The sequence below is a fragment of the Macaca thibetana genome, chromosome 10 (genome assembly GCF_024542745.1).
Source record: "Macaca thibetana thibetana isolate TM-01 chromosome 10, ASM2454274v1, whole genome shotgun sequence".
In the NCBI taxonomy this organism is placed as follows: domain Eukaryota; kingdom Metazoa; phylum Chordata; class Mammalia; order Primates; family Cercopithecidae; genus Macaca; species Macaca thibetana.
The window spans coordinates 56,348,513-56,375,541 of record NC_065587.1 but is presented as its reverse complement, the minus strand read 5'-3'; the positions used below and the strand labels follow the sequence as shown (position 1 = coordinate 56,375,541).

General features: G+C 49.9%; 1 protein-coding gene across 6 annotated transcripts; it reads left to right on the top strand.

Annotated features, from left to right (window-relative positions):
- Positions 1–26,453, top strand: SGK2 (serum/glucocorticoid regulated kinase 2). Of its 6 annotated transcripts, none has more exons than XM_050806533.1 (13): positions 1–171; positions 7,463–7,521; positions 8,076–8,125; positions 8,673–8,730; positions 8,924–9,007; positions 10,393–10,524; positions 11,938–12,050; positions 12,345–12,381; positions 13,419–13,505; positions 15,467–15,562; positions 16,794–16,949; positions 20,846–20,935; positions 25,692–26,453. In XM_050806533.1, exons 2-13 carry the CDS (start codon positions 7,486–7,488, stop codon positions 25,854–25,856), a joined length of 1,104 nt encoding a protein of 367 aa, XP_050662490.1. In that variant the 5' UTR covers positions 1–171; positions 7,463–7,485; the 3' UTR covers positions 25,857–26,453. The 6 variants fall into 6 exon arrangements, with proteins under 6 accessions (XP_050662490.1, XP_050662492.1, XP_050662493.1 ...); XM_050806535.1 differs by having other exon boundaries at positions 14–171; positions 10,396–10,524; XM_050806536.1 differs by lacking the exon at positions 1–171 and adding an exon at positions 2,407–6,266 and having other exon boundaries at positions 10,396–10,524.
- The last annotated feature ends 576 nt before the right edge of the window (positions 26,454–27,029 follow it).

Here is a 27,029-nt window from a genome sequence, read left to right as displayed (position 1 = left end):
AGCCGGTTTGGGAGCCAGGAGCGAGTGGGTGACAGGTCGTTCCTGATTGGGAAGGTTGCTCGACAAGTCAGGATTGTGCCTCCAGTCAGAAGGACCATGAAGAGAGAGAAGAGGGCAGAGCCGTGCAAGGGGCTGCTCCCCAGGACCTGAGCTGGAACCTGGAGTTTTCAGGTGAGAGGCTCACCCGTGAGCAGGATACCTGCCTGCTGGCCTATTGGTCTCCAAATTGACTAGTTACCTAGCTAACATCTTTCCTAGTACTTGTTGACTCTCTTTCCTTCCTTTCTTCCTTCCCAACTTCTTTCCCTTCTCCCTCCTTCCTTTCTTTCCTTCCCCCTCAACTATCTGCTTTCTCAGCTGTCTAATTTTCTTTCTCCTTAACTAACCAACTTACATCCTCACTTCCTTCCCACTAACTTCATTTTTTCCTTTTCTAGCTTTCTATTGTCTTTCCGAAATTCCAGGTCATGGGCTCTGCAGTCAGATGGCCTGGGTTCAAATCCTGGTTATGTCATTTATTAACTGTCTTGATCATGTCACTTCCCTCTCCTTGCCTCAGTTTTCTCCTCCTTAAAACAGGGACAATTATAGTTCCTAACCCATGGGGTTGTTGGAACAAAATAAGATAAAGTTGGCACTTGAACTGGGCAGGTGTGTAAATGAACAAGTTACAGTGAAGACAGGGACAGCAGCAGGAGAGGGCGCATGGGGTCGGCGGGTCGTCTGGCTTCCAGGAAAGGCAATGAGAACAGATGAAAAGGTGAGCTGGAAAGACCAGGTTCGTTGGGGAATGTTCCAAGGAGAGAGAACTGTGTGACACTGTCACACCCCCACACCCCATTTGACAGGACCAGGGAGCTGTAAGCATGTCCATGTAACAATGGGACAGAGGAGGCAAATCTGGGCTGTGGCAAGTTAGGAAAGGGACAGGCTTGAGGACTCATGGAGGGGCCTGAGTGGGAGTTCGCAGAGTCTGAAGAGTTAGGAGAACATATTGATGTCCAGCTTCTGGCCAGAAAATTAGAACACCGTGGTGCAAGAGAGAAGAAAGCCTTAGGAACTGAGGGCTGCTTAAGCATAGGGGTCACAGTCAAGGTGGTGGGGGAGGGTGTGATGGGCCATGGGCATGCCAGGTTCCCACCCAGAACTTAGTACTTGAATATTAACTCAACAGCAATATCTTGAGAAGTTTTACACAATAGTACAAAGATAAAAGTTAAAATAACCAGCCAGGCGCGGTGGCTCACACCTGTAATCCTAACACTTTGGGAGGCCAAGGCGGGCGGATCACCTCAGGTCAGGAGTTCGAGACTAGCCTGACCAACATGGTGAAACCTCCTCTCAACTAAAAATAGAAAAATTAGTTGGGTGTCGTGCACATGCCTGTAATCCCAGTTACTCGGGAGGCTGAGACAGAGAATCGCTTCAACCCAGGAGGCGGAAGTTGCAGTGAGCAGAGATTGCGCCACTGCACTCCAGCCTGGGCAACAGAGTGAGACTCCATCTTAAAAAAAAAAGTTAAAATAACCTAACCTAAGAACCCGCCGTTACCTTGGGTTGTGACCTTCCAGTCTTTTTTTGGCAGCTGTACTCACAAATGTGTGCGTGCATACGTGTCTTTTGTTTTTCTTTTATAAAATTGGCACCCCTACAACACCTGCTATTTTGAAACTTGGTTTTTTGCTTGATACTGTATCATGTGTATGTTCCTGTTTTGGTTTACATAGGTTTTATATAGTTTTTGGTTGTGTAATTTTCCACTTTATATATGTACCAACATTTATCAATTCATTTATCGATTCATTAGCCAAATATGTACTGGGCACCTACTATATTCCAGGCCCTGTGCTCATTGCTGAGGATACAATAGTTGAACAGGAAGTATTTGCCCTCCTGGAGCTGATGTTCTAGTTGGAGATAGAAAATAAAAACTAATAGTTACAGGATAAGGTATCAGTGGTACAAAGTAAAATATAAAGTAGACAAAGTGTATAGGGAATGAGCAGAACTGGTATCAGAGTGACTAACCATCCTGGTTGGCCCAGGACTATAGCGGTTTTAGCACTGAAACCCATCAGTCCCAGACAAAGCAGGATGACCTGTCACTCGTGATCAGTACAGTCCTCTCCAAGAGGTGACTTTTAAGCAGAAACCGTTATGACATTAGTGGAAAACAGCCATGCGGATGCCTGGGGGAAGAGTGTCGTAGGCAGAGGGAAAGCTACGTGCAAGGGGCTGGAGGCCAGAGAGTAGTGTGTTTCAGGGACAGCAAGAGAAAGCAGAGAGGCTGAGGGCAGTCAGGAAGCAGAGGAGTGGAAGCCGAGGAGGAGATGGAGACAGCAGCCAGGTCATATGGATCTCACAAACCATGGTAGAGGCTTTGGATTTTATTTATTTATTTATTTATTTATTTATTTATTTAGACAGAGTCTTGCTCTGTCACCAGGCTGGAGTGCAGTGGCACAATCTCCGCTCACTGCAACCTCTGCCTCTGGGTTCAAGCGATTCTCCTGCCTCAGCCTCCCGAGTAGCTGGGACTACAGGCACGTGTCACGACGCCCAGCTAATTTTTGTATTTTTAGTGGAAACGGGGTTTCACCATGTTGGCCAGGATGGTCTTGATCTCTTGACATGAGCCACCACGCCCAGCTGAGGCTTTGGATTTTTATTCTAGGTGTGATGAGAAAGCGCTGGAGTTTTTGAGCAACTAAGGCACATGATCTGATTTACATTTTAAGACTCATTGTGGCTTTTCATGGAGAAAGATTGTAGTGGGTAAGCGGAGAAGCAGGGAGTCAGTGGAGAATCTATTGCAATAATCCATGCAAGTGACGATGGGGGCTCAGGCAGGGCAGTTTCAGCAATGATGGTGAGCAGCAGTGGTTTCTGGATATATTGTGAATGGAATTTCAAGGTGGAGTGGAAGTGGAGTGAGGGTGCAGCCTTTCCAGAATGAACTCAAAGTTGCTGGCTTGAACTTTTGAGTAGGCGGTAGTGCCATTATTGAGGCTGAAGACTGAGGGAGGAACAGACTGGGGCAGAGTGGAAGGAATATGAGTCAAGACCTTTGTTTCAGACATGTTAAGTTCGAGATACCAGCCAGGCACGGTGGCTCATACCTGTAATCCCAGCACTTTGGGAGGCCAAGGCAGGAGGATCGCTTAAGCTCATGAGTTCAAGACCAGCCTGGGCAACATGGTGAAACCCTGTCTCTACAAAAAGTACAAAAAAAATTAGCCAAGCCTGGTAGTGTGTGTCTATAGTCCCAGCTACTTGGGAGGCTGAGGTGGGAGGATGGCTTGAGCCGGGGAGGTAAAGATTGCAGAGAGCCTAGATCACTCCACTGCACTCTAACCTGGGCTGCAGAGCTAAACCATGTCTCAAAAAAAAAATAAAAATAAAAAATAAAAGAAGATTGAGATGCTTTGGCTGGACGTGGTGGCTCACACCTGTAATCCCAGCACTTTGGGAGGCAGGGGCGGGTGGATCACATGAGGTCAGGAGTTCAAGACCAGTCTGGCCAACATGGTGAAACCCAGTCTCTACTAAAAATACAAAAATTAGCCAGGCACGGTGGCAGGTGCTGTAATCCCAGCTACTGGGGAGGCTGAGGCAGGAGAATCGCTTGAACCAGAAAGCATAGGCTGCAGTGAGCCGAGATTGTGCCACTGCACTCCAGCCTGGGTGACAGAGTGAGACTCTTTCTTACAAAAAAAAAAAAAGATTGAGATGCCTCTAGACATCTAACTAGTGAATTGTCAAGGAAGCAGTTAAATATTTAAGTACAGAGTTCAGGAAAGAATCAGAACTAGGCTGGGTGTGGTGGCTCACACCTGTAATCCCAGCACTTTGGGAGGCCGAGGCAGGCACATCACTTGAGGTCAGGAGTTCGAGACCAGCCTGGCCAACATGGTGAAACCCCATCTCTACTTAAAAAAAATACAAAAATTAGCCGGGTATGGTGGTGGGGCCTGTAGTCCCAGATACTTGGGAGGCTGAGGTGGGAGTACCACTTGAACCTGAGAGGCAGAGTTTGCAATGAGTTGAGATACTGCCACTGCACTCTAGCCTGGGTGACAGATCAAGACTCTGTCTCAAAAAAAAAAGAAAAGAAAAGAAAAGAAAGAAAGAGAATTAGAATGAGAGAGAGAGATTTGGGAACTGACAAGTATAGTTGGTTAAACCATTAAAATGATAGCAATCAACTAAAGAACAAGTATGTGTAGACAGAGGCCCAAAGACTAAGCCCTGGGATAGGCCTGTGTTTAAGGATTAAAAAAAGGAGGAAAATCCAGCACGAGAGATGGAGGAAGAGCAGTCAGTGAGCTAGAAGGAAAACCAAGAGTTCCTGAAGCCAAATGGGGAACGTGAGCACACCAAATTCTTCAGAGAAGTTGAGTAAGATGAGGATGAGGAACTCATCACTGGCTTTGGCACATAGAGATCACTGGTCCACGGTTTCATTGAAGTGTTGGGATGACAGCCTGTTTGGAATGGGCTCAAAAGAGAACAGGAAGAGGAGTGGAGACAAGGAGTCCAGACCACCCTTCGGTGGAGTTTAGCTGAAAAGGAGTACAAAGAAATGGGACAGTATCTGGACACGGTGTATGGTCAAGAGAGGGAGCTCTTGCAGCCAGCAAGTATTCTGAAGTGCCCTGTGGTGGGACACTTAAGTTACTATTAGCACAATTATTTTGCCGTTATAAATAGTGCTGCTGAATGAAGGCCACATCAGGATCTTGTTTTTAAAAAGAAATGTCCTTGTTCTGGGTATGTGTTTTGTCAACACGACGTCCTGCTCATCATGAACTGGTTCCACATTTCTATTTTGTTCAAGATGGAAGGCTTTGATACTGTGCACTCAGGTTTTCTCTGGTCAACACTTCCAGATCCTCTGCATTTCAGAGCCCACAGAGAACCCCTGAGGCCACTGGGCTCAGTTCTGTCCGTGACCAACTTTCTGGGTCCTAGCCCCATGTGTCCCTCCCCTGTAGTATACTGTAGCCACACAAAAAGTTCGAGAAGGGCAGGGGCTGTGGGCCCATCAACTCCTTTATTCCCCAGAACACCTGCCCACCCCTCGGGTCCTGGGGAGAGGAAGGGACCCTGTGAGTACCTAATGACTGCCCCAGGAAGCAAGGCCTTCCTGAGCCAGGGGGCTCTCTGGGACCGTTTCTTACACAGCAGGACAGCTGTGGGCCAACCAGGCCTGCCCTGAGGACTGGGCCAGAGCCCTTGAGGGGACGGCAGGGAAAGGCCCAAAGGACCAAGTGCTCAGCAAAGACCAAGGCAGCCTGGACTGAGCTAGACACCCAGGCTCCAGGTTCCTTCCTCTGAAACATCTGCAGGTTTTTGGGAGGCGAAGGGGTCTCAGCTGCCATGGCTGACCTCTGTGGGACCTCTTCTTCAGCTCCAGATGGTCTCCACAGGGTTCATATACACAGGCTCCCTACACGTCCGCATGCACGCGCATATACACACACACACACACACACACACACCCCAGAGTAAATTTACTGATATACACCAATATGAACACAGACACACAATGACTTACCTATACACACATATTAATAGATGCCCATACTGCTCTGAACACATACCTTTAGACATCCACACAGACTCGCACTCACCCACATACACACACTGACACAGCACATTCACATACAAAGATACACACTGACATGTACTACACAGAGACACGCTGAAACACATCCATATGCACACCACACACACTGAGAGGTACAGTGATGCACACAGTCACAGATGCACAGACATACGCTGATGTAATTGTACAAATGTGGTCACACTGACACATACATGCAATCATCTGCGCAGACTCATACAAACGGACACAAATACCTGAAATACAGAGCCACAGACAGACACACATGGAAGCACGGTATGCACAAAACACACATACCATGCCGCACACACCCCGACCCACACAGTCTAACAAGCCCCAAGGGTCTCCAGGGCTCCCCTGGGGCTACTGCCCATCCCTCCCACCATCCCCGCCAGGGTAAGATGGTGTCCCCCAGGGAACAGAAGTCTCCAGTCCCATCTTAAGCTCTGCTGGATCCCTCGTGACATCAACCAGCCCCCTCGCGGCTGCCGGGAGCTGTGAGCTCTGTGCTGGGGCCAGGCCGGCACCGGGCACAGACACTTAGGCCCTTGTTGGGAGAACAGAGAGAGGCTCTCTTGTCCACTGCCTGTCTTCGGTTCCAACTGCTGGTTCTCCTAGAGGCCTCTCCTCAGACTCGCAGGTATGTGGGACCAGGGAGGCCAGGTCCTGGCAGAAGGGCCATTGGGGTCAGCCCAAGAGAGGGTGTGGCAGTGTTGTGGGCTGTTTGCAGGGGCACACACGTCTGGCATTGGCTAGGGGCAGGCTGCACTTCCTTAGCAGTTCTGCGGCTTGCTCTTAGGGCTTGGCAGGGCTGGGCCTCTCAGGGCAGCCCTGAGAGGGGCTGATGGGGGATCCTCTCAATTCCCCTTCACTTTCTCTGTTCCCAAGAAGGCCATGAGGTTGGTGCCTCCAGGACCTGCCTTGTAAAGATAGGAAATCTCTACTCAGAGAGGCTGGGCTGCAGCCCAGGCCCCACAGTGGGCCAAGACTAAGGTCTTGAGATGCACAGCAGCTGGCCTCTCAGGTGAGCTCTCTGCTCTCAGCCTTTGCCAAGCAAGGATGAGGCTGTGGGACCCCAAGCGATCTGTGGCGGGGCCTGGGCACCCTGGCCTCCTCTCCCCTGCAGGGTGGAACAAGGAAGACACTATTCCTGGCCACATAGATCAGCTGGTCACACCTTCTGTTGTTTGGCCCCGAATAGATACTGGCCAGTCTTGGGTCTCTCTGCAGCCCCAGCCCAGGGCTTCCACGGCAGTTGCCTTTCCTGAGGTGTTGGGCAGAATTCCCTGTGGCGAGGAGATCGTAGCACAGAGCCCAGCTGGGAATCCGCACAGTAATTCCGGGTTGCCATTGTTCCTCCGTGAGAGTCCGGAGAGCCCAGCCTGTGCCTTCACAAGGCTGTGTGGACTTAGGAAGGTCCTTTCTTAGGCCCCAGGCCTTCCACCTGTGAAATGGGGCAAGGGTTCAGACTTTATGCCCTGAAAAGGTCCTTCCAGCCCTGGCCATCTGGGACTTCTGGGGCTACCCTGGCTCACAGGGTTCTTGCTGCCCTGGGTATCCCCAATTCTTGAAAAGAATCAGCCTGGGAGGGGCCACACTCTGACTATCCCCCTTTATCCCTTCTGAGATGTTTGTTAGAAAGTCTAGGTCCGGGGAATATCATTGTTTGTTCCATCCATGCAGGGGTTGCTTGCCTCTGGGGTAGGAAACCCTCAGGCGGAGGCAGGTGCACAGGTAGGGGAGGATGGAGAGGGCAGTGGTGCCTGAAGCCCTGGATGGGTGAAGCTGGCCCCACAACACCAGCTCTCTCATGCCTGCTCCTCCCTGTCCCCCCAGAGCTGCCTGATCATTGCTACAGAATGAACTCTAACCCAGCTGGGACCACCAGTCCACAGGTGAGTGGTTCTTGGTCCCCCACTCATCATCAGGGCGCTCACTTCCTCCTGAGGCTAAGGAAATCTGTGGAGACACCCACTAGCCCCATGGGCTGTCCCAGACAATGTCAGGGGCTCAGAGGATCACTGCGAGCACATAGAAATGAGCCACTTGCAAGGTGAATAGAGGAGAGGTTTGAAATAGGGCTTCACGATGGACTGGAAAAATCATGGGATTTGTCATGAAGACACCTGGCTTCTATCCCAACCTGGTTGCCTGTGAGACCCTGGGCAACTCCTCTCTGGGCCTCAGTTTCCTCACCTATTCAGTTAGCACAACAGCCAGCTGCCTCCCAAGGCTGTTTTGAGAAGTGGGTAAGACGGTGGATAAGTGGATTGGTGGGTGGGTAGAAGGAGGGAGGGAGGCAAGGAGGCGGGCAGGTAGGCAGGCAAAAAAAAGAAAAAGGCAGGTGGGCCTACTAGAGTTGTTGGAGAAGGGATCAGGGCCTGGGCTAGGAGAAAGGGAGGTAGCCAGGGAGCAGGGATCTGCTGATCGTAATCACTTCTTTCTTTAGCCCTCCAAGGCCAATGGGAACATCAACCTGGGGCCTTCAGCCAACCCAAAGTGAGTTCTGGTCCCTCAAGCACCGTTCCTACTTGACTCCCCTCATACCTGGCTCCCCTTGCCTTGGGAATAAAATTCAAATTATCTGGTCTAATATTCAATACTCTCTGCCATCTGGGCCCAGGACCTTTCCCCAGCTTTGTCTCCCACGAATTCCCCAGCAGCCTCTGCCCATGCTGAACCCTCTTCCGGCAATGCCCCCGAAATGTCTGCATTGTTAGCAACTCCCCACACTTCAGGCCCTACTCAGGGGCTTTGGGTACCAGAACCCTGCCTTCTATGCAGGCCTTCTGTGCAGTGTGTCTGGTTTTATCTCCACTCTGCCTATTGTTTAACTTGAATTTGAGTTCCCCTGGGGCCAGGGTGAATCTTACAAGCCCTCTCTCAGCTGGGAGAACATGGCATTCTTCGGGGGTGAGGAGGCATGGCTGCTGGAAGGCTCTCTGTATTTCCCCACTCTAAAGTTAAAAAGAAGCCCAGGTTTGTTCTCAGGCACCAGCTGTCCAGACCTGCAAATGCTGATGCATGGTTTTCCGTCTTCCCCCAGTGCCCGGCCCACGGACTTCGACTTCCTCAAAGTCATCGGCAAAGGGAACTATGGGAAGGTGAGTGACTTGGTGAGGCTGGGAAGCCTGGGTCTTCCATTCTGCAGCCTCTTTCAGCCCCTGCTGCCACTTGTGTGTGTGAAGAGAGAGCTCTCGTACCTGCAGACAAAAGCAGGGGCAGGCGGGAGGCCTCGTACTGCTGTTGGGAAGTCCAAAGTCACCTACAGGGCCTCAAATTCGTGTTTCTGCTCAGGTCCTGCTGGCCAAGCGCAAGTCTGATGGGACGTTCTATGCAGTGAAGGTGCTGCAGAAAAAGTCCATCTTAAAGAAGAAAGAGGTACCAGGGCTCGGGCACAGGCGTTTCTTCTTCTGCTTCTCAAACCCCAGCCTAGGGTGGCTTTCAAAGATGGGTCCCACCTCTGACAGGTCCATGGGGCTGGGTGCAGAGGTGGTCACAACAAAGGGTAGAGGGCAGATGGTACGCAGGATGCTGGTCCTTCTCAAAGAAAGCAGGCCGAGCCACCTCACCACAGGCTTTCAGGAAAACCAGCCTGGCTTTGCCTTCCCCTGGGAAACGCAGGCTCCACGACGGACAAGTCTTCTGCCCGCTCCCAGCGCCAGGCTCCCCATCTGTACAATGTGGAGCCTCACTTTCTTCTCTCTGAAGGCCTTCATGCCATCAGGCCATGTGACTGGAGTGCAGTAGTGCAATCACAGCTCACTGCAGCCTCAAACTCCTGGGCTCAAGCAATCCTCCCGCCTCAGCCTCCCAAAGTGCTGGGATTAGAGGCATGAGCTACCTGCGCAGCACATCATGGACTTCTTTTTGTGTTGCTGAGACAGAGTCTTGTTCTGTCATCCAGGCTGGAGCTCAATGGCATGATCTCAGCTCACTGCAACCTCCACCTCCTGGGTTCAAGTGATCTCGTGCCTCAGCCTCCTGAGTAGCTGAGATTAAAGGCACCTGCCACCACTCCTGGCTAATTTTTGTATTTTTAATAGAGATGGGGTTTTGCCAAGTTGGTCAGGCTCCTGGCCTCAAGAGATCCACTGGCCTCAGCCTCCCAAAGTGCTGGGATTACAGGCATGAGCTACCACACTCAGCCCCATCGTGGATTTCTTGATGCCTCAGCTGACCTAAGTTCCTTTAACACCTAACTCCATTAGTAGGCCAGAGCAGGCCCAGAGGGAGGATTGCATAGGAGATCAGGGGACTCAGAGAAAAGAGTGATTAATGTTGACAAGGTCTCCGTAGGGAGTGGGAATGGGAGGTTTTCCTGAGGAAGGCAGCGGTGCAGCTGGCCTTGATGGTGGGATTCTGATGGTCTGAAAAGAGGGTGCGACATGCAAGAAGAGGAAATATCACGAGCAAATGTGTGACCGTGGATAGTGCGTGGCTTCTTTCCCTTAGGAACTCATTTATGTGAGGCATCACACATGCTTTGCTTTTCACTCCAGGGGCAAGAAGCTCTGATCCAGGGGCTAGAGCTGTGCCCACATGGACTAGCTTAGGATAAGGCTGACCACCCTGAGCCCTGAATACTAAGCAAGGAACTTGGGCCTGGCTCTGAGGGCAATAGGGAGCCATTGTGGGTGTTTGAGCAGAGGCATGAGAAAGTCCTGAGTAGGATGACTCCCACCCACAAGCTTGTATGGGCTGTGCCGGGATAAAAGGGGTGGTTGTGGGCTGTGACATGGACCCCTCTCTTTGTGACTCCACAGCAGAGTCACATCATGGCAGAGCGCAGTGTACTTCTGAAGAATGTGCGGCACCCCTTCCTCGTGGGCCTGCGCTACTCCTTCCAGACACCTGAGAAGCTCTACTTCGTGCTCGACTATGTCAACGGGGGAGAGGTGGGTGGGCCCACAGGGAGGCTTCCCTGGGCGGGCTGTCGGCTGGGAGCTGTCTATCCCGCATGCCCACTGCATGCCAAGTTCTGGAATGATCTCACCTCACCTTACAATAGACCCATTTTGTAGCTGAAGAAACTGAGGTTCAGGGAGGTAATCATTTGCTCAAGGCCACCCAGCCCATACCTGATAGAGTCAGGACTTGAATTCACGTCTGTTAGACTGCCCACCATGATGCTTTCTTGCCTTCCTCATTCAGAGTTGCCCACGGACACACTTTGATAGACCCAGGAAAGGTCAATGCTAAGAGGAGCTCGTGGTCAAGGTTTCCAGTGCTCCCATTTTGCCCCATAGGGCACAGGATGGGATTGACTCGTCACTCTGGTAAACAGAGACCTGAGGCCACCTGGTGACCCAGAAGCACAGCTGGGACAAGCGGGGCTCCCTCCTGGGCTTCACTCTGTCTCTCTGGTCAAGATGGCAAAATGGGCCAGGCGCAGTGGCTCACGCCTGTAAGCCCAGCACTTTGGGAGGCCGAGATGGGCGGATCACGAGGTCAGGAGATCGAGACCATCCTGGCTAACACGGTGAAACCCCGTCTCTACTAAAAAAATACAAAAACTAGCCAGGCAAGGTGGCAGGTGCCTGTAGTCTCAGCTACTCAGGAGGCTGAGGCAGGAGAATGGCGTGAACCCAGGAGGTGGAGCTTGCAGTGAGCTGAGATCCGGCCACTGCACTCCAGCCTGGGCGACAGAGCGAGACTCCGTCTTAAAAAAAAAAGATGGCAAAATGTAGTGGGGCTCTACTCAGTGACCCCAGATTTAACCTGAGTGACCTCATGCCTTTCAGAATGATGCCAAGAGGGGGGTTTTTGTCCTGCATCCCTAAGTGAAGGGCTTTTCATGCCAGCAAAATAGTCTAAAAACATTGGCCCATGGGTGGATCTAACCTGGGCTCAGTCTGACAGCCATATCATCTCATTGCCTGGATTGATGGAAAAGCGTATCTTTGAACCACGCAGGTTCAAATGCCAGCTCTGCCCATTATAAGCTACATGACTTTGGGCAAGTCGCCTAACCATTCTGACCCTTCCTAGCTTCCTCTTACATGAAACTAGCATGACATTTGTACCTTGAAGGTTGTCATGAGGATTAAATAAGAGATGTGGAAAGGCCTGACTTGGAGCCTGGAACACAGGAGGTGCTTAAACAATGCTAACTCATCTCTTCTTCTGCTGACTCTTTGGACACCCAGGACTGCTGTGTGGGGCAAGGGTCAGCATGAACTCTTTTGGTAGGAAGATGCTGCAGGTCAGAGAGGGAGTGAGCTGGGCAGCCGCACAGGGCAGGGAGCAGGTGCGCCCTAGCCCTACAGTAGCCACCCAGTAACTCCTCTCACACTCCTCCTCCCCTCCAGCTCTTCTTCCACCTGCAGCGGGAGCGTCGGTTCCTGGAGCCCCGGGCCAGGTTCTACGCTGCCGAGGTGGCCAGCGCCATTGGCTACCTGCACTCCCTCAACATCATTTACAGGTGAGGCCTGCCTGTGGCTCAGAGCCAGGACCAGGTCCTTCTTGCTCCAACAGCCACGGGTTGTGTGGACCCTAAAACCTGATGAAATCCTGGTGGAGTTGGTCCTCTGTTTTGGGTGGGGTTGGAGTCTCCTCCTCCGAGGTCCAAGTGCCCAGGCTTCCTGGGCTCTCCCTCTGCGTCTCTGGGATCCTCTATGAATAGTTCTCCTGCCAGGACCACCCTGCCACCAGGTCTCCAACTCTCCTCACTAAACGACTGAGACACCTCAAGGCTCTTTTCTCTTATTTTCTGCAGGGACCTGAAACCAGAGAACATTCTCTTGGACTGCCAGGTTGGTGTGTGTGTGTGTGTGTGCGCGCGCGTGTGTGTGTGTGCGCGTGTGTGCACGTGTGCATGTGGACATGGTTGCACAGGTACACTATCTGACCATGAGTCTGTGTGCATGGATGTGCATGCATTGTACATGCATGCATATAGGTAGGGGAGGCATTTGAGCATATGTGTGCGTGTGTGCCCATGCGCATGTACACACATGCATATGTGCACGTGAGACTGTACATGTATATATGTGCATGCATGTATACAAGGGGCAGGGGTGGAGCCAGGTAGGGGCTGGTGGAGTTTGTCTTAGACTGGGCTCCATGGAAACAGACTCTGAGATGGAGAGGAGGCAGAAGCTTTGTTGAGGAACATTCTCAAGAGGTAACACTTTTAAAGGGGTGAAGAAACAGGATTGGGCAAAGGAAGCAGCTCACCTGCATTGTGGTTGCCAGTGGAGCCTCAGCTGATCTTGCAGGGGTGGGGAGGGCCTAAGCCAGGATGGCTCTCTAGGATTGTCCCAAAGTGAGGCAAAGAGGATGGGCCTTTGTGCCCCTGGACATGGATTGCTCCTAAGGAGGGGGCGTAACTTTGGGTGCGGGCAATGTTCTAGCAGCAGGGGGATGGGGATAGGCATGGTTCTTCTGTACGCTGGTTTCAGGGATCCGGGCAGAACCCCACAGTATCTACTCACTCTACTTTCCTGCCCAGCTGCCACAAAGTGTGGTTGCTTTCTGAGTCCCCAGCCTCTGTCTAGGGGGTTTCTGTCCACAAGGGCATCCTGAAGCTGCCACTGTTGTAGGGGTGGCTCTGAGTTTGTGATGAGCTGTGGGCAGAGAGTGGAACACATGTGCCCACCTGGCCCCCTGTGATGTTGCCGGCATCCAGTCCAGGACCCCTGGGTTGGTGTGGAGCCTCCAGTCTGTGCCTGGGCATCAGATCCCACAGCTGCTGCCCTGGGGTGTGACATCTGGACTTTGGGGTTAGGCCTGGCCATACCCTTGGCCACCCTCATACCACCCTCCGGCCCATGCCCTCCCTCATTCTCAGGGACACGTGGTGCTGACGGATTTTGGCCTCTGCAAGGAAGGTGTAGAGCCTGAAGAGACCACATCCACGTTCTGTGGTACCCCCGAGGTAAGCGTAAACATCCCAGGAGAGTGGAGGTCATGAGTGGGTAAGGCCACAGCTCCTGATTACAGCCATCAAGTTACAGCAAAGGGGGCTCACTCCTTTGACCCAAGCACTTCTCCTGAGTTGGCTGTACACTGAACCTTGGTTTCCTCATCTGTGTAATGGAGGCACCAGCTCTAGGACTGCTGAGACCCAGCCAGCTAGCCGCTGGTGAAGCTCTACTGCAGTGCTATCCAGTAGAAATAGAAATAGAAACGCAGGCCAGGCGCGGTGGCTCACGCCTGTAATCCCAGCACTTTAGGAGGCCGAGGAGGGCGGATCACCTGAGGTCAGGAGTTCGACACCAGCCTGGCCAACATGGCGAAACACTGTCTCTACTAAAAACACAAAAATTAGCCAGGCGTGGTGACAGGCGCCTGTAATTCCAGCTATTTGGGAGGCTGAGGCAGGAGAGTTGCTTGAACCTGGGAGGCAGAGGTTGCAGTGAGCCGAGATCGCGCCGTTGCACTCCAGCCTGGGGGACAAGAGCAAGACTTTGTCTCAAAAACGAACAAACAAACAAAAAAGCCTTTCTTTGAACTCCCGCCAATATTAGACCTTGGACCTTGGGCCTGAAGGGGTCCCCAGTGGCTAGACAGATGTCAGGGTGAGGGTTGGAGGGCCGAGGTTACAGATTGGGAGGCTCCTCCCCACCTGGCATGAGACAAGACCTCAGCTGCTCTCTTTTTCTCCCTATGCTTGAAAAGTTGGGTCTTGGATCTAATGGCCTCCTCACTTTGGTTCTAGGGTAGCTGATGGTCAGATGACCTCTCTGAGCAGGAGCCATTGTCCGTGTTTGTGTATGGCGGGTGGTGTTTGCTGGATAAAGCCAGCCCCCCAAAGCCTGGCAGTCCAGCCATCCTTCCTTGAACGTTGCTAGGGACAGGAGCAAAGGATGTGGAACCCCAGCTCATGTAGGAGACATGTGGCCCCAACACATCACCTAACCATGACTCAGCCACTTCCACAGTGTTGGGGGGCACAGGCAAGAGTAGCCATGGTTGCTCCCATTGTTCGAGGGCCAGCACATATGTTAGCATCTTAGAACAGCGTCTAGGAGGGATTTGGCATCTTCATTTTTTCAATGAGAAAACCAGGTTCTGAGAGGTTAAATGCCCTGGCTGAGACCATACACCAACCGGGGCTCAGGTCTGTGTGACTCTGCCCTTCCTAGACCCACACAGTCTCTCAGAGCAGCTTTTCCTGTTGCTGAGAACTTGCCCCTGACTCAGTGGTAGAGACACTAGGCTAAGAAATCAGTAAGCCTCTTTTTTTTGTTCCCAGGTTCTCTTCCTCAGGCAAGACATACAGGCATGGTGTGCATTTATTTATCAATAGCTCAGGGGTCACCCCCTCCTTCCTGACCCTCTCGTCTGACCCTAGGGTTTCCAGCACAAGGATATACCACATTTACTTTTACTTACACTCACATTCGTCTCCACACTGCCCTGTGAGCGTACTCCCAGGGCCTTCCATTCCCAGGACACGATAGCCCGCTGAATGCCTTTGCATAAATAGAAAAAGGCATCCCCTCCGGGCAGACTAATTAGAAAAAGCACCCCTTGAAACAAAAATAAAGTTGACAGATAATACCTCTGAAATAGTGTTGTGGCTTGGTGAGTGGATCACAGCCATGACTGCAGCCCCCTTTACCCTTTTGGCTGATGCTTTTGTGTGGTACACACCATGTAAATTGCACAAAGCAGCCCTGGCTGACCTCTTCTACGTCCCCAACCCGTGGCAAAGGGCCCTGCAGAAAGCAGGCCTTTGGTGAATGACTGATGGATGAACACATGCACAGCCACAGAGCACACGCACAGCAAGGTCAGCTCTTGGTCATCTTCCTCCAAGTGCCTTATTTACAGATGCGGCAACTGAGGCTTAACAACTTATTTCATTCAGATAAGTGTGTTTCCTTCTGACAGTACTTGGCACCTGAAGTGCTTCGGAAAGAGCCTTATGATCGGGCAGTAGACTGGTGGTGCTTGGGGGCAGTCCTCTACGAGATGCTGCACGGCCTGGTGAGTCGGGGGTAGCCATCTACAAGGGCCATCTGGCTAGCGATGGGTCTATCTCTCATGTGGTCTACACAAGCTCTGCCCAGGAAAATGAGCAAGCCATCTCTTCATTCCAGACTAAAAAAGATAACGCCAAAGCAGATATGCGAATTATTTTTTTTTCCCAATAATGTTAGTTTAGGCCAGGAGCGGTGGCTCACACCCATAATCCCAGCACTTTGGGAGGCTGAGGCAGGTGGATCACCTGAGGTCAGGAGTTTAAGACCAGCCTGGTTAACATGCTGAAACCCCATCTCTACTAAAAATACAAAAATTAGCTGGGCATGGTGGCGAGCACCTATAATCCCAGTTACTCGGGAGGCTGAGGCAGAAGAATCACTTGAACTTGGGAGGCAGAGGCTGCAGTGAACCGAGATCGCACCACTGCACATCCAGTCTGGGTGACAGAGGGAGACTCTGTCTCAAAAAAAAAAAAAAAAAAAGTTAGTGTAGCACTTTATTGTTTACAACACACTGTCTCACCTTGGGTGCCTCAAAATAGCCTTTGGAGACTGACAGAAGGAAATGGAATTATTCATATTTTGCTGATAGGGAAATGGAGACCAAGAGAGATCACAGTCCTGATAGGTTGTGGAACCACCCCTGGCCCCAGTCCTAGGCTGCCTGCTTAGGTAGAGGCATGTGTAGATTTGCCCTAGGTCATGCTTTGCTTTGGGGGTGGTTTCACCAACATAGCTTGGTTCCTAGGAAGGAACAGACTCTGTGGATTAAGGGGAAGGAACAGCTGGAAGAGGCTTGGGAGGAAGAATAGTAAGAAAGAGAAGGGGACCCTGGATATGGTTTGGGGCCTGGCTCTCTTCCTAACTGCAGCATAATTGCTCTGAGTCTTGTTTTCTTATCTGAAAAATTACAGCTCTCTTGGAGGATAGTTATGAGACTGGGGTGAAATGATGAAGGTGAAAGTGCAAATGTTGCCAAATGCAAAGTTGGTGAGCAAGCTAGATGAAAAGAGATGGGCCTCACACTGGTGGGAAGAGGCTTCTGGCCTTCCTAGCAACTCTCTCCATCGTGCCGGAAACCTGGAGTCCTGTCTCTTTCCAGTCTGCCATGCGAGCCATTGCACAAGACGGGGGTCATGCTGAGTCCTCCCAGCGCCCACCTTGCTCCAAGTCTCCCGGAGCCTGTGTTCACTTTTGCATGGGTGATCCTCCAGTTGCTCTCCCTCTCTCCCCAGCCGCCCTTCTACAGCCAAGACGTGTCCCAGATGTATGAGAACATTCTGCACCAGCCGCTACAGATCCCTGGGGGCCGGACGGTGGCCGCCTGTGACCTCCTGCAAAGCCTTCTTCACAAGGACCAGAGGCAGCGGCTGGGCTCCAAAGCAGACTTTGTAGGTGACCTGCCAGTGGAGCACTGGCCCCCAAGGGACCCGCAGCTTCCTGCAGAGGCAGCTCAGAAGCACATTAACATGCACCCTGCTGCCCTCTAAAACCAGACACTGCTCACTTGTTCATTTGGAAATTCACTACTGCTACTAGCTGACTGCTTTCTCTAGTCTAGTTCTCTTAGTCAATCAATATTTACTAAGCACCAACTATGTGCCAGGTATTGAGCTAGGTGTTAGGGATTCAATAGACTGGGTCTCTGCCCTTATTAAGTTTGGGGTGGGGGCTGGGTGCAGCGTTCATGCCTGTAATCCCAGCACTTTGGGAGACCAGAGCAGGTGAATCACCTGAAGTCAGAAGTTTGAGACCAGCCTGGCCAACATGTTATAAACCCCACCTCTACTAAACATACCAAAAATTATCTGGGCGTGGTGGTGGGCACCTGTAATCTTGGCTACTTGGGAGGCTAAGGCAGGAGAATCACTTGAACGTAGGAGGCGGAGGTTGCAGTGAACTGAGATCATGCCATTGCACTCCAGCCGGGGCAACAAGCAGAAATCCATCTCAAAAACAAAAACAAAAAGTCTGGGGTTGGGGGTAGGCAAAAAACCCAAACATTATATACAATTATCACAAGATATGACAAATGTCAGGAAGAAAATGAACAATGAGCTGAGATAAACAATAATGGGAGGGGAGCAAATTAATACTGGCATTGTCAGGGAGTTCTCTCTGAGGGGGTGACAATTAAGCTGAGGCTTAAGGATGAGAAAGAGGCAGCCATGAAGACAGCTGGGCAAAGGCTCCCCAGACACAGGGCACAGCATGTGCAGACGTCCTGCTATGGGAACAACGAGGAGAGTGGCAAGTTTTAGGGTGTTTTGAGCAGAGGTGTGGCATGACCTGATTTAAGTTTATAGAAGATTCCTCTGGCTTCTTTGTGGAGAGTGGACTGCATTTGCTTTTTTTTTTTTGAGACGGAGTCTCGCTCTGTTGCCACGCTGGAGTGCAGTGGTGTAATCTCAGTTCACTGCAACGTCCACCTCCCGAGTTCAAGAGATTCTCCTGCCTCAGCCTCCAGAGTAGCTGGGACTACAGGCACATACCACCACGCCCAGCTCATTTTTGTATTTTTAGTAGAGATGGGGTTTTACCATGTTGGCCAGATGGTCTCGATCTTTTGACCTCATGATCTGCCCGCCTCGGCCTCCCAAAGTGCTGGGATTACAGGCGTGAGCCACCATGCCTGGCCTTTTTTTTTTTTTTTGAGACTGAGTCTGGCTCTGTCGCCCAGGCTGGAGTGCAGTGGCGTGATCTCGACTCACTGCAACTTCCACCTCCCAGGTTCAAGCAATTCTAATGCCTCAGCCTACTGAGTAGCTGGGACTACAGGCACCCGCCACCATGCCTGGCTAATTTTTGTATTTTTTTTAGTAGAGACGAGGTTTCACCATGTTGGCTAGGCTGGTCTCGAACACCTGACCTCAAGTGATCTGCCCGCCTCAGCCTCCCAAAGTGCTGGGATTACAGGCATGAGCCACTGCGCCGAGCCAGCACTTGCTTTTTACAAATATCTGAGCACTTCTTCCTTGCCAGACCCCAGGCTGGGCAAATGGGATATAGGGATAAATGATTCATAGTCCATTCTTAGCAAATTCATTATATTCATTCATTAAAGTGGCACTTTAAAAATAATCCTACTTTTTAAATTCAACACAAGATAATTTGGATTTACAAAAAGAAGGCCACAATACTTTTCTCACCAGGAGTTTGCTTTCTTTTCTAACACAGTGGTTAAGATGAATGGACTAGGCCAGGTACAGTGGCTCACACCTGTAATCCCACCACTTTGGGAGGCCAAGACGGGCGGATCACCTGAGGTCAGGAGTTCGAGACCAGCCTGGCCAACATGGTGAAACCCGGTCTCTACTAAAAGTACAAAAATTAGCCGGGCGTGGTGGTGGGCGCCTGTAATCCCAGCTACTCAGGAGGCTGAGACACGAGAATTGCTTGAACCTGGGGGTGGGTGGAGGTTGCAGTGAGCTGAGATGGGTGCCACTGCACTCCAGCCTCGGCAACAGAGTGAGACTCTATCTCAAAAAAAAAAAAAAAAAAGAATGGACTATGAGGCAGACTACTTGGGTTCAGATCCCTCCTTCACCACTTACTGGTTACAGGACCTCGGACGTGTTGCTTAATTTCTCTCTGTGAGCCGCAGTTTCCCCATTGTAACACCTAACATAGCTGTTTTGAAGATGAAATGGATTAGTATTAATGTATGCAAAGTGCTCTCAGCAGTGTCTGGCGCACAGTAAGTGCTTTTTAAGTGTTTGTACCAAAAGCTTTACATTTCAGTTACTGTAAATTATAACAACATTTAGGGCATCTGCTGCCTACTCCTGGCCAGCTTAAAGAACAGGAGTTTCCATGAAGATAAGTCTCCTGTTCCAAGCAAAAATTTGCATCTTAAAAAAAAAAGTATGACTCTTAAAATAAGTTATACAGGCCGGGCGTGGTGGCTCAAGCCTGTAATTCCAGCACTTTGGGAGGCCGAGACGGGCGGATCACGAGGTCAGGAGATGGAGACCATCCTGGCTAACACGGTGAAACCCCGTCTCTCCTAAAAAAATACAAAAAAACTAGCCGGGCGAGGGGGCGGGCGCCTGTAGTCCCAGCTACTCAGGAGGCTGAGGCAGGAGAATGGCGTGAACCCGGGAGGCGGAGCTTGCAGTGAGCTGAGATCCGGCCACGGCACTCCAGCCTGGGCGATAGAGCGAGAGTCCATCTCAAAAAAAAATAAATAAATAAAATAAAATAAGTTATACATTCACATAGATCAAAATTCAAAGGGTACAAAAGAGTATCCAGAAAAAGTCCTTCCAGCCACCTAGTTCCTCAATTCAGAGGCAACCAGTGTTACCAATTTCTCGGGTATTCTTTTGGAGGCTTTATTTATTTTTATTTTGAGACAGAGTCTTGCTCTGTCGCCCAGACTGGAGTGCAGTGGCATGATCTCGGCTCACTGCAACCTCTGCCTCCTGGGTTCAAGCGATTCTCCTGCCTCAGCCTCCCAGGTAGCTAGGATTATAGGCACACAACACTACGCCTGGCTAATTTTTCTATTTTTGTAAAGACGGGGTTTCACCATGTTGGCCAGGTTGGTCATGAACTCCTGACCTCAGGTGATCCACCCGCCTTGGCCTCCCAAAGTGCTGGGACTACAGGCATGAGCCACTGCACCCAGCCTCTTATGGAGATATTTTGGATCTGAGTTGTTAACCAGCCCACTGGGGTTCCTGATATAGGGAGGTGGAGAATGATTATTTGAGAACACAGACAGAGGATGTGATGGAAAGAAGTTGGTGCCAATGTTGATTTTGATTAGGAAAGGTGGTGAATCATGACCAGGGCTGAGTCCTAAAATCTGGTTGTCTGGGAATCCGAAGGTCTTCTTGGGGGCTTTATTTTTCAAGCCTTCCATAGTGAGTTGATTTAGTCTATTTCTCTTGTTTGCATACTGGAAAACTCAAGATGTACTGAAGCAGAGTGAGGGGAGGGGTCCCCAAGCTCCCACTGGCACTTCCCCACCCCTAGAGCAGATTCTGCTGTCTTATTCACTGACACCCCCAAAGCCTAGCAAGGGGTCGGTGCCCAGAGAAGATGCTCAGTAAATAGTTTTGGAATAAACAGATGCTGTAGTGGGGAGAAGGGTTTGGATTCTGGATGGTGGGAGAGGGTTGGCTACAAAACTCTCTTGTCCCAGGAAACCGGCCAGAACTGCAAGTTAATTTCCAGTTGACAGCCAGTTGCTGGTGGAGCTCTGGAGGATGTGGGAGTGAGGTGAGAACACCCATGGGGAGGGCTACTTCTAACTAGCACCTTTTTTCTGCACTTCCTGCAGCTGGAGATTAAGAACCATGTATTCTTCAGCCCTATAAACTGGGATGACCTGTACCACAAGAGGCTAACTCCACCCTTCAACCCAAATGTGGTAAGAGGTCACAGCATTCTAGATTCTGGATTTCTGGAGCTGGGGGAGCTTGCTATGTGTACCAACTCTCCTTATCCAGATGGAAAAACTGGGGGTCCAAGAAGCTCAGGCATTTGTCCTAGGCTACACAGTCAGTTAGAGGTAGAACTGGTCCTGACCACAGGTGCAGCTCTTGGATAAAGAGCCATGTTGCTGCTCCTTTACCTTTAGCACCAATAAATACCTCTGACTTCAGAGCCTTTTACAGTTTGTGTGTCACGTAGCACACCCACATAGGGCCAAGCCCTTTAGAAATATTTTATCTTTTTCTATTTATAGACTTTTTCCTGATAATAAAAATGACATATATTCTTACAAAAAGTATGTAAAACACTGGCCAGGCGCGGTGGCTCACGACTGTAATCTCAGCACTTCGGGAGGTTGAGGTGGGCAGATCACTTAAGGGCAGATCACTGAGGTCAGCCCGGCCATTTTTAGGTTCTTGATTCGTACCACCTTTTCACTGTGTGGAAGGAAGAACTAACCAGTGTAGCCAACATGGTGAAACCCCATCTCTACTAGAAATACAAAAATTAGCCAGAAGTGGTGGTGCACACCTGTAATCCCAGCTACTCGGGAGGCTGAGGTGGGAGAATAGCTTGAACCCGGGAGGCAGGGGTCACAGTGAGCCAAGATCATGCCATTGCACTCCAGCCTAGGCAACAGAGGGAGACTTTGTCTCAAAAAAAAAAGAGGAATGTATGTAAAACAGAAAAGTTTAAAGTAGCGGTGGGGAAATGCTTATTATCTCACTACTTAAGGGAAACCACTGGCATATTTCCTTCCAGTCACTTTTCTATGTGTTTTTTTGTTTTGTTTTGTTTTTTCTTGAGATGGAGTCTCACTCTGTTGCCCAGGCTGGAGTGCAGTGGCGCCACCTCAGCTCACTGCAAGCTCCGCCTCCCGGGTTCATGCCATTCTCCTGCCACAGCCTCCCGAGTAGCTGGGACTACAGGTACCCACCACCATGTCCGGCTAATTTTGTTTTTGTATTTTTAGTAGAGATGGGTTTTCACCGTGTTAGCCAGGATGGTCTCAATCTCCTGACCTCGTGATCCGCCCACCTCAGCCTCCCAAAGTGCTGGGACTACAGGCATGAACCACCGTGCCCAGCCTGGGTTTTTTTTTTTTCTAACCTAATTAGGTCCTACTTTATAATATCTATATGTGTATGTGTGTGTATCTGTTCATCTATATATCTTCCTCCTTTTTTGGCTAAAAACTATGTTGTTATAATTACCTCATGTCATAAAAAATTTATAAGTACAATTTTTAGTGGCTGCATAATATTTCAATCCTATGTTGGTAACATAATTTACTCACCCATGTTCCTAATGGCAATCTTCTTGTTATTACTATGTTTTTTTCTTTATAATGATGTCCTGATGAACAGCTTTAAGTATATGTCTTTGTCCAGAATTCTGGTTATTTCCTTAAGATGGATTCCAGATGGGGGTTCCCAATGCTCACATTTTCAGATTCTCTCTCTTTTTTTTTTTTCTCCTTGAGACAGAGTCTTGCTCTGTTGCCCAGGTTGGAGTGCAGTGGCATGATCTCAGGTTCAAGCAATTCTCATGTCTCAGCCTCCCGAGTAGCTGTGATTATAGGCATGTGCCACCACGCCTGGCTAATTTTTGTATTTTTAGTAGAAACGGGGTTTCACCATATCGGCCAGGCTGGTCTCGAACTTCTGGCCCCAAGTGATTCACCTGCATTGGCCTCCCAAAGTGCCGGGATTACAGGCGTGAGCCACCACACCCGGCCATTTTTAGGCCTTTTCACTGTGTGGAAGGGAGAACCATCTACTGCCTACCAGCGGCACCTGCTGGAGAGTTCTCATCTTACTTGCACTCTGAAGCATGTGTTGTTATTGTTTTTTACTTTGCAAATTTGGTAAGTAAAAAACAGCATCTCTTAATTGTTTTAATTTATATTTCTCTGTCTTATAGTAAAGATGGTTAGTTTTTTAAATTTATTTATTTTTTGAGATAGGGTCTCACTCTATCACCCAGGCTGGTGTGCAGTGGCATGATCTCTGCCTATTGCAACCTCCACCTCCTGGGCTCAAGCCATCCTCCTATCTCAACCTCCCGAGTAGCTGGGAGGTGGGTGCCACTACCCCTAGCTAATTTGTATTTTTTGTACATATGAGGGTTTTCTATGTAGCCCAGGCTGATCTTGAACTCCTGGGCTCAACTGATCCACCCCCTCAACTTCCCAAAGTGATGGAATAACAGGTGTGAGCCACTACACCTGGCCAGTTTTTATTTTCATTTTCATTTTTATTTTATTTTATTGAGATGGAGTCTCACTTTGTTGCCCAGGCTGGAGTGCAGTGGCGCAATCTTGGTTTATGGCAACCTCTGTCTCCTTGGTTCAAGCAGTTCTCCTGCCTCAGCTTCCTGAGTGACTGGGACTACAGGCATGTGCCACCACACCTGGCTAATTTTTGTATTTTTAGTAGAGATGGTGTTTTGCCACGTTGGCCAGGCTGGTCTTGAACTCCTGACCTCAAGTGATCTGACCACCATAGCCTCCCAAAGTGCTGGGATTACAGGCATGAGTCACCGTGCCTGGCTTTTATTTTTTGTATTTTTGAGATGGAGTCTTGCTCTGTTGCCCAGGCTGAAGTGCAGTGGCACGATCTCAGCTCACTGCAACCTCTAGCTCTGCAAGTTCAAGCAATTCTCGTGCCCCAGCCTTCCGAGTACCTGGGACTACAGGCGTTTAGCACCACGCTTGGCTAACTTTTTTGTTGTTGTATTTTCAGTAGAAACAGAGTTTCACCATGTTGGCCAGGCTGGTCTCGAACTCCTGACCTCAAGTGATCCTCCCGCCTTGGCCTCCCAAAGTGCTGGTTTTGCAATGTTAATTGGTAGTAGCAGTGTGAATGAAAGGAGCCCTATTGGAGGTGGGCATTTGAGGCTGTGTGGTCTACCTGTAAAGCGTGGTGCCAAGCCCCTTCCATCAAAACAGCCTGCATACGAAACACTGCCAATGTTAATTCACCATTTACATTTCTCCTTTTGTGAATTACCTATTCATGAACTTGTGTTTGGGCACTGGATCAGATAGGATACACTCAGGCCAGGCACCAGAAAAGCTTCTTTTCCTTGGAATTTTAAAAAGACAGTAAAGACAATGTAAACTGATACCCTGGAGAGAGAATCATACATGGAATGCCAGGCACAGATGCATGGACTTTAGAATGAGACACTCCAAAGCTGGATTCCTGGTTTTGCCACCTACCATTTGTGAGATCTTCAGTAAGTTTCTTTAGTATCATTTTCTTCTAGGGTCACACAACTAATAAGGGCCAGGATACATATTCTGATCTTGGAACTCTGAGTGCTGGGCTGGGACTACCTTGTCTTGTAGCCTTATTAAGAAGCTGGAAACTGATCTGTTTGGCTCCGTAGCCCAACTTGCACACTAAAGAAGATTTGCAAGCCCTTCCCCTTCCTCGGCTGCTTACTTTATAAAACTGAGGCCTCCTCCTCGGAGAGACTGTATTGGTCAGCTCTTGGTGCATAACAAGCAACTCCAGAGCTAGGTGGTTTAAAACAACAATCTTTTGGCCAGGCATGGTAGCTCATATCTGTAACCCCAGCACTTTGTGAGGCCGAGCCATTACCATTGCTTGAGGCCAGGAGTTCAAGACCAGCCTGGGCAACATGGCGAGACCCCATCTTTATAGAAAAATAGAAAATTAGCCAGGTGTGGTGCTGCATGCCTGTAGTCCCAGCAGGAGGCTGAGGTGGGATGTCGAAGCTGTAGTGAGCTGTGATCATGCCAGTGCACTCCAGCCTGGGTGACACGGCAAAAAAGACCTTGTCTCTTAAAAAAAAATTATTTTGTTCGGATTCTATGTGTTTTTTTTTTTCAGTCTGAGCCAGGCCAGCTGGTCTCTGTGGAGCTCTCTCACGTCTGTGGTCAGCTAGCGGGACAGTTGGCAGTTGTTGATCTAGAATTGCCTCACTCCCATGCCTGGGAGTTGGCAGGCAGCCAGGGCAACTGAGTTCTTCACAAAGCCTCTCATGCTCCAGCAGGCTAGTCTGGGGCTGTTCACATGGTGGCCTCAGGGTTAGAAGTACAGCAAGAGAGCAACTTCTGATGTACATTTTTCAAGCCTCTGCTTGTGTCATATTTGGTAATGTCCCATTGGCCTAACCAAGTCATATGGCTAACTTACATTAAAGGAATGGAGAAATAGACTCCACCTCTAGATGGGAAATGGAGAATTTGTGATCATTTTTGTAATCTCCCTCACAGGTCTTCCTCCAAAATAGCTAAAGCAGCCCCAATCTCCACCATATTATCCTATTTTATCTTCTTCACAGGACCTGTCACCATCCTAAGTTATCTATTTGTACACATGCTTATTATCAATCCTCCTACCCCCTACAGTGTAAGCTCCATGAATACAGGGGCTCACTTTGCCTTGTTCTCCTGTGTTCCCAGCGCCATGAACAGTACCTGGTAGGCATTCAGTAAGTATATATTGATTAACTAACTCGTCTAAGGATTGGTGTAGAGGCAGAATACCAGGAGGTGAGAGGATAAAATGATCACTGTAAATGCACAGGAAAGTGACAGTCAAGTATGGATGACTAGGAAGCATGGGGCACTCACAGAGGCCTGACATCCCTGAGGATTTGGGCTCCTTTGGCAGCTCTGACCCCGGTGTTTTCTTCTCATCGTTGGCTTTCATTGACAGGCAGGACCTGCTGACTTGAAGCATTTTGACCCAGAGTTCACCCAGGAAGCTGTGTCCAAGTCCATTGGCTGTACCCCTGACACTGTGGCCAGCAGCTCTGGGGCCTCAAGTGCATTTCTGGGATTTTCTTACGCGCCAGAGGATGATGACATCCTGGATTGCTAGAAGAGAAGCACCTGTGAAACTACTGAGGCTTGCTGGTATTAGTAAGGAATTACCTTCAGCTGCTAGGAAGAGCGACTCAAAGTAACAATGGCTTACATGAGAAGCAGGTTTATTTTTTCCACCACATAAAAGAAAAATAATGTTACGGAGTCCAGGGCTGGCAGGACAGGTCATTGGCTACTCAGAGGCTGTATTTCTGCCCTGCCAACCTTGACAAATGGCTTCCAATGTTAGGTTTGCTACCAGATGGTTACTGGAGCTCTAGCTGCCAATTTTGTGTTTGGGGAAAGGAAAACAGAGGAAAGGGGGAGAAGAGCAAAGGGTGCTTTTAAAGAGCTTTCCCTCTGCTTCCATCTCACTAACCACCCACCCCTACCTGGAATGGAGGCTGGGAGATGTGGCTTATTTGCTGGGTACGTGACTATCCCTTATAACAAAGGGGTTCTGACACTAAGGGAGAAGGGGAGAATGTTGGGTAGGCACCCAGCATGCTTTACCAGAGGGCCTCCTGGTGTTTGGATTTTGATCTCAATGTGTAAAATGACAGAGATGTAACAAGCTTATCGGGTATCAATATCTCTAATTGTTCTATGTTGATGATATCCGTCTTTGTTGCGGGTAATATTGGACATTTGTTATTGGGTCTGGGTGCCTGGTATCTGAACCCCTTCTTGTCTCCAGGGAATCCCCTGTTTTATGAGACTTAATGGGGGGCAATAACTACCTCCACTTAGGTTCCAGCAATTCTCCTGCCTCAGCCTCCTGAGTAGCTGGGATTACAGGCATGCACCACCACGCCTGGCTAATTTTGTATTTTTAGCTGAAAATGCTAGACACCGACTTTCCCAGCCTCCCCTTAGCCAGGGCCAGGCATGGGGACCAGGTATGCACCCATGCCACACTTTGACTCAGGAAAGGAATCAGGAGTGCTCTTTTGTGTGGTAACTGTGGCAGCAGTATCCACAAAATTGAGTTCCTGGTGTAGAAGTGGCAAGGATGCAAACTGTAGCAGTTGGTGCTCAATGGCAACAACGCCATCAGACCAGCCCTGCAATGTCATTCCTGGAAGCCTCAAGTCTTTTTTTTTTTCAGACAGTCTTGCTCTGTTGCCCAGGCTGGAGTATAGTGGTGCTATCTCAGCTCACTGCAACCTCCACCTCCCGGGTTCAAGTG

Bases quoted from the DNA above. Each gene is read 5' to 3' on its own strand.
- SGK2 (XM_050806532.1), top strand. From the start codon at position 7,402: ATGGGTGAAGCTGGCCCCACAACACCAGCTCTCTCATGCCTGCTCCTC. The intron at 12,382-13,418 runs GTTGGTGTGTGT...CCTCATTCTCAG, and splicing joins ACATTCTCTTGGACTGCCAG to GGACACGTGGTGCTGACGGA. The intron at 16,950-20,845 runs GTAGGTGACCTG...CACTTCCTGCAG, and splicing joins TGGGCTCCAAAGCAGACTTT to CTGGAGATTAAGAACCATGT.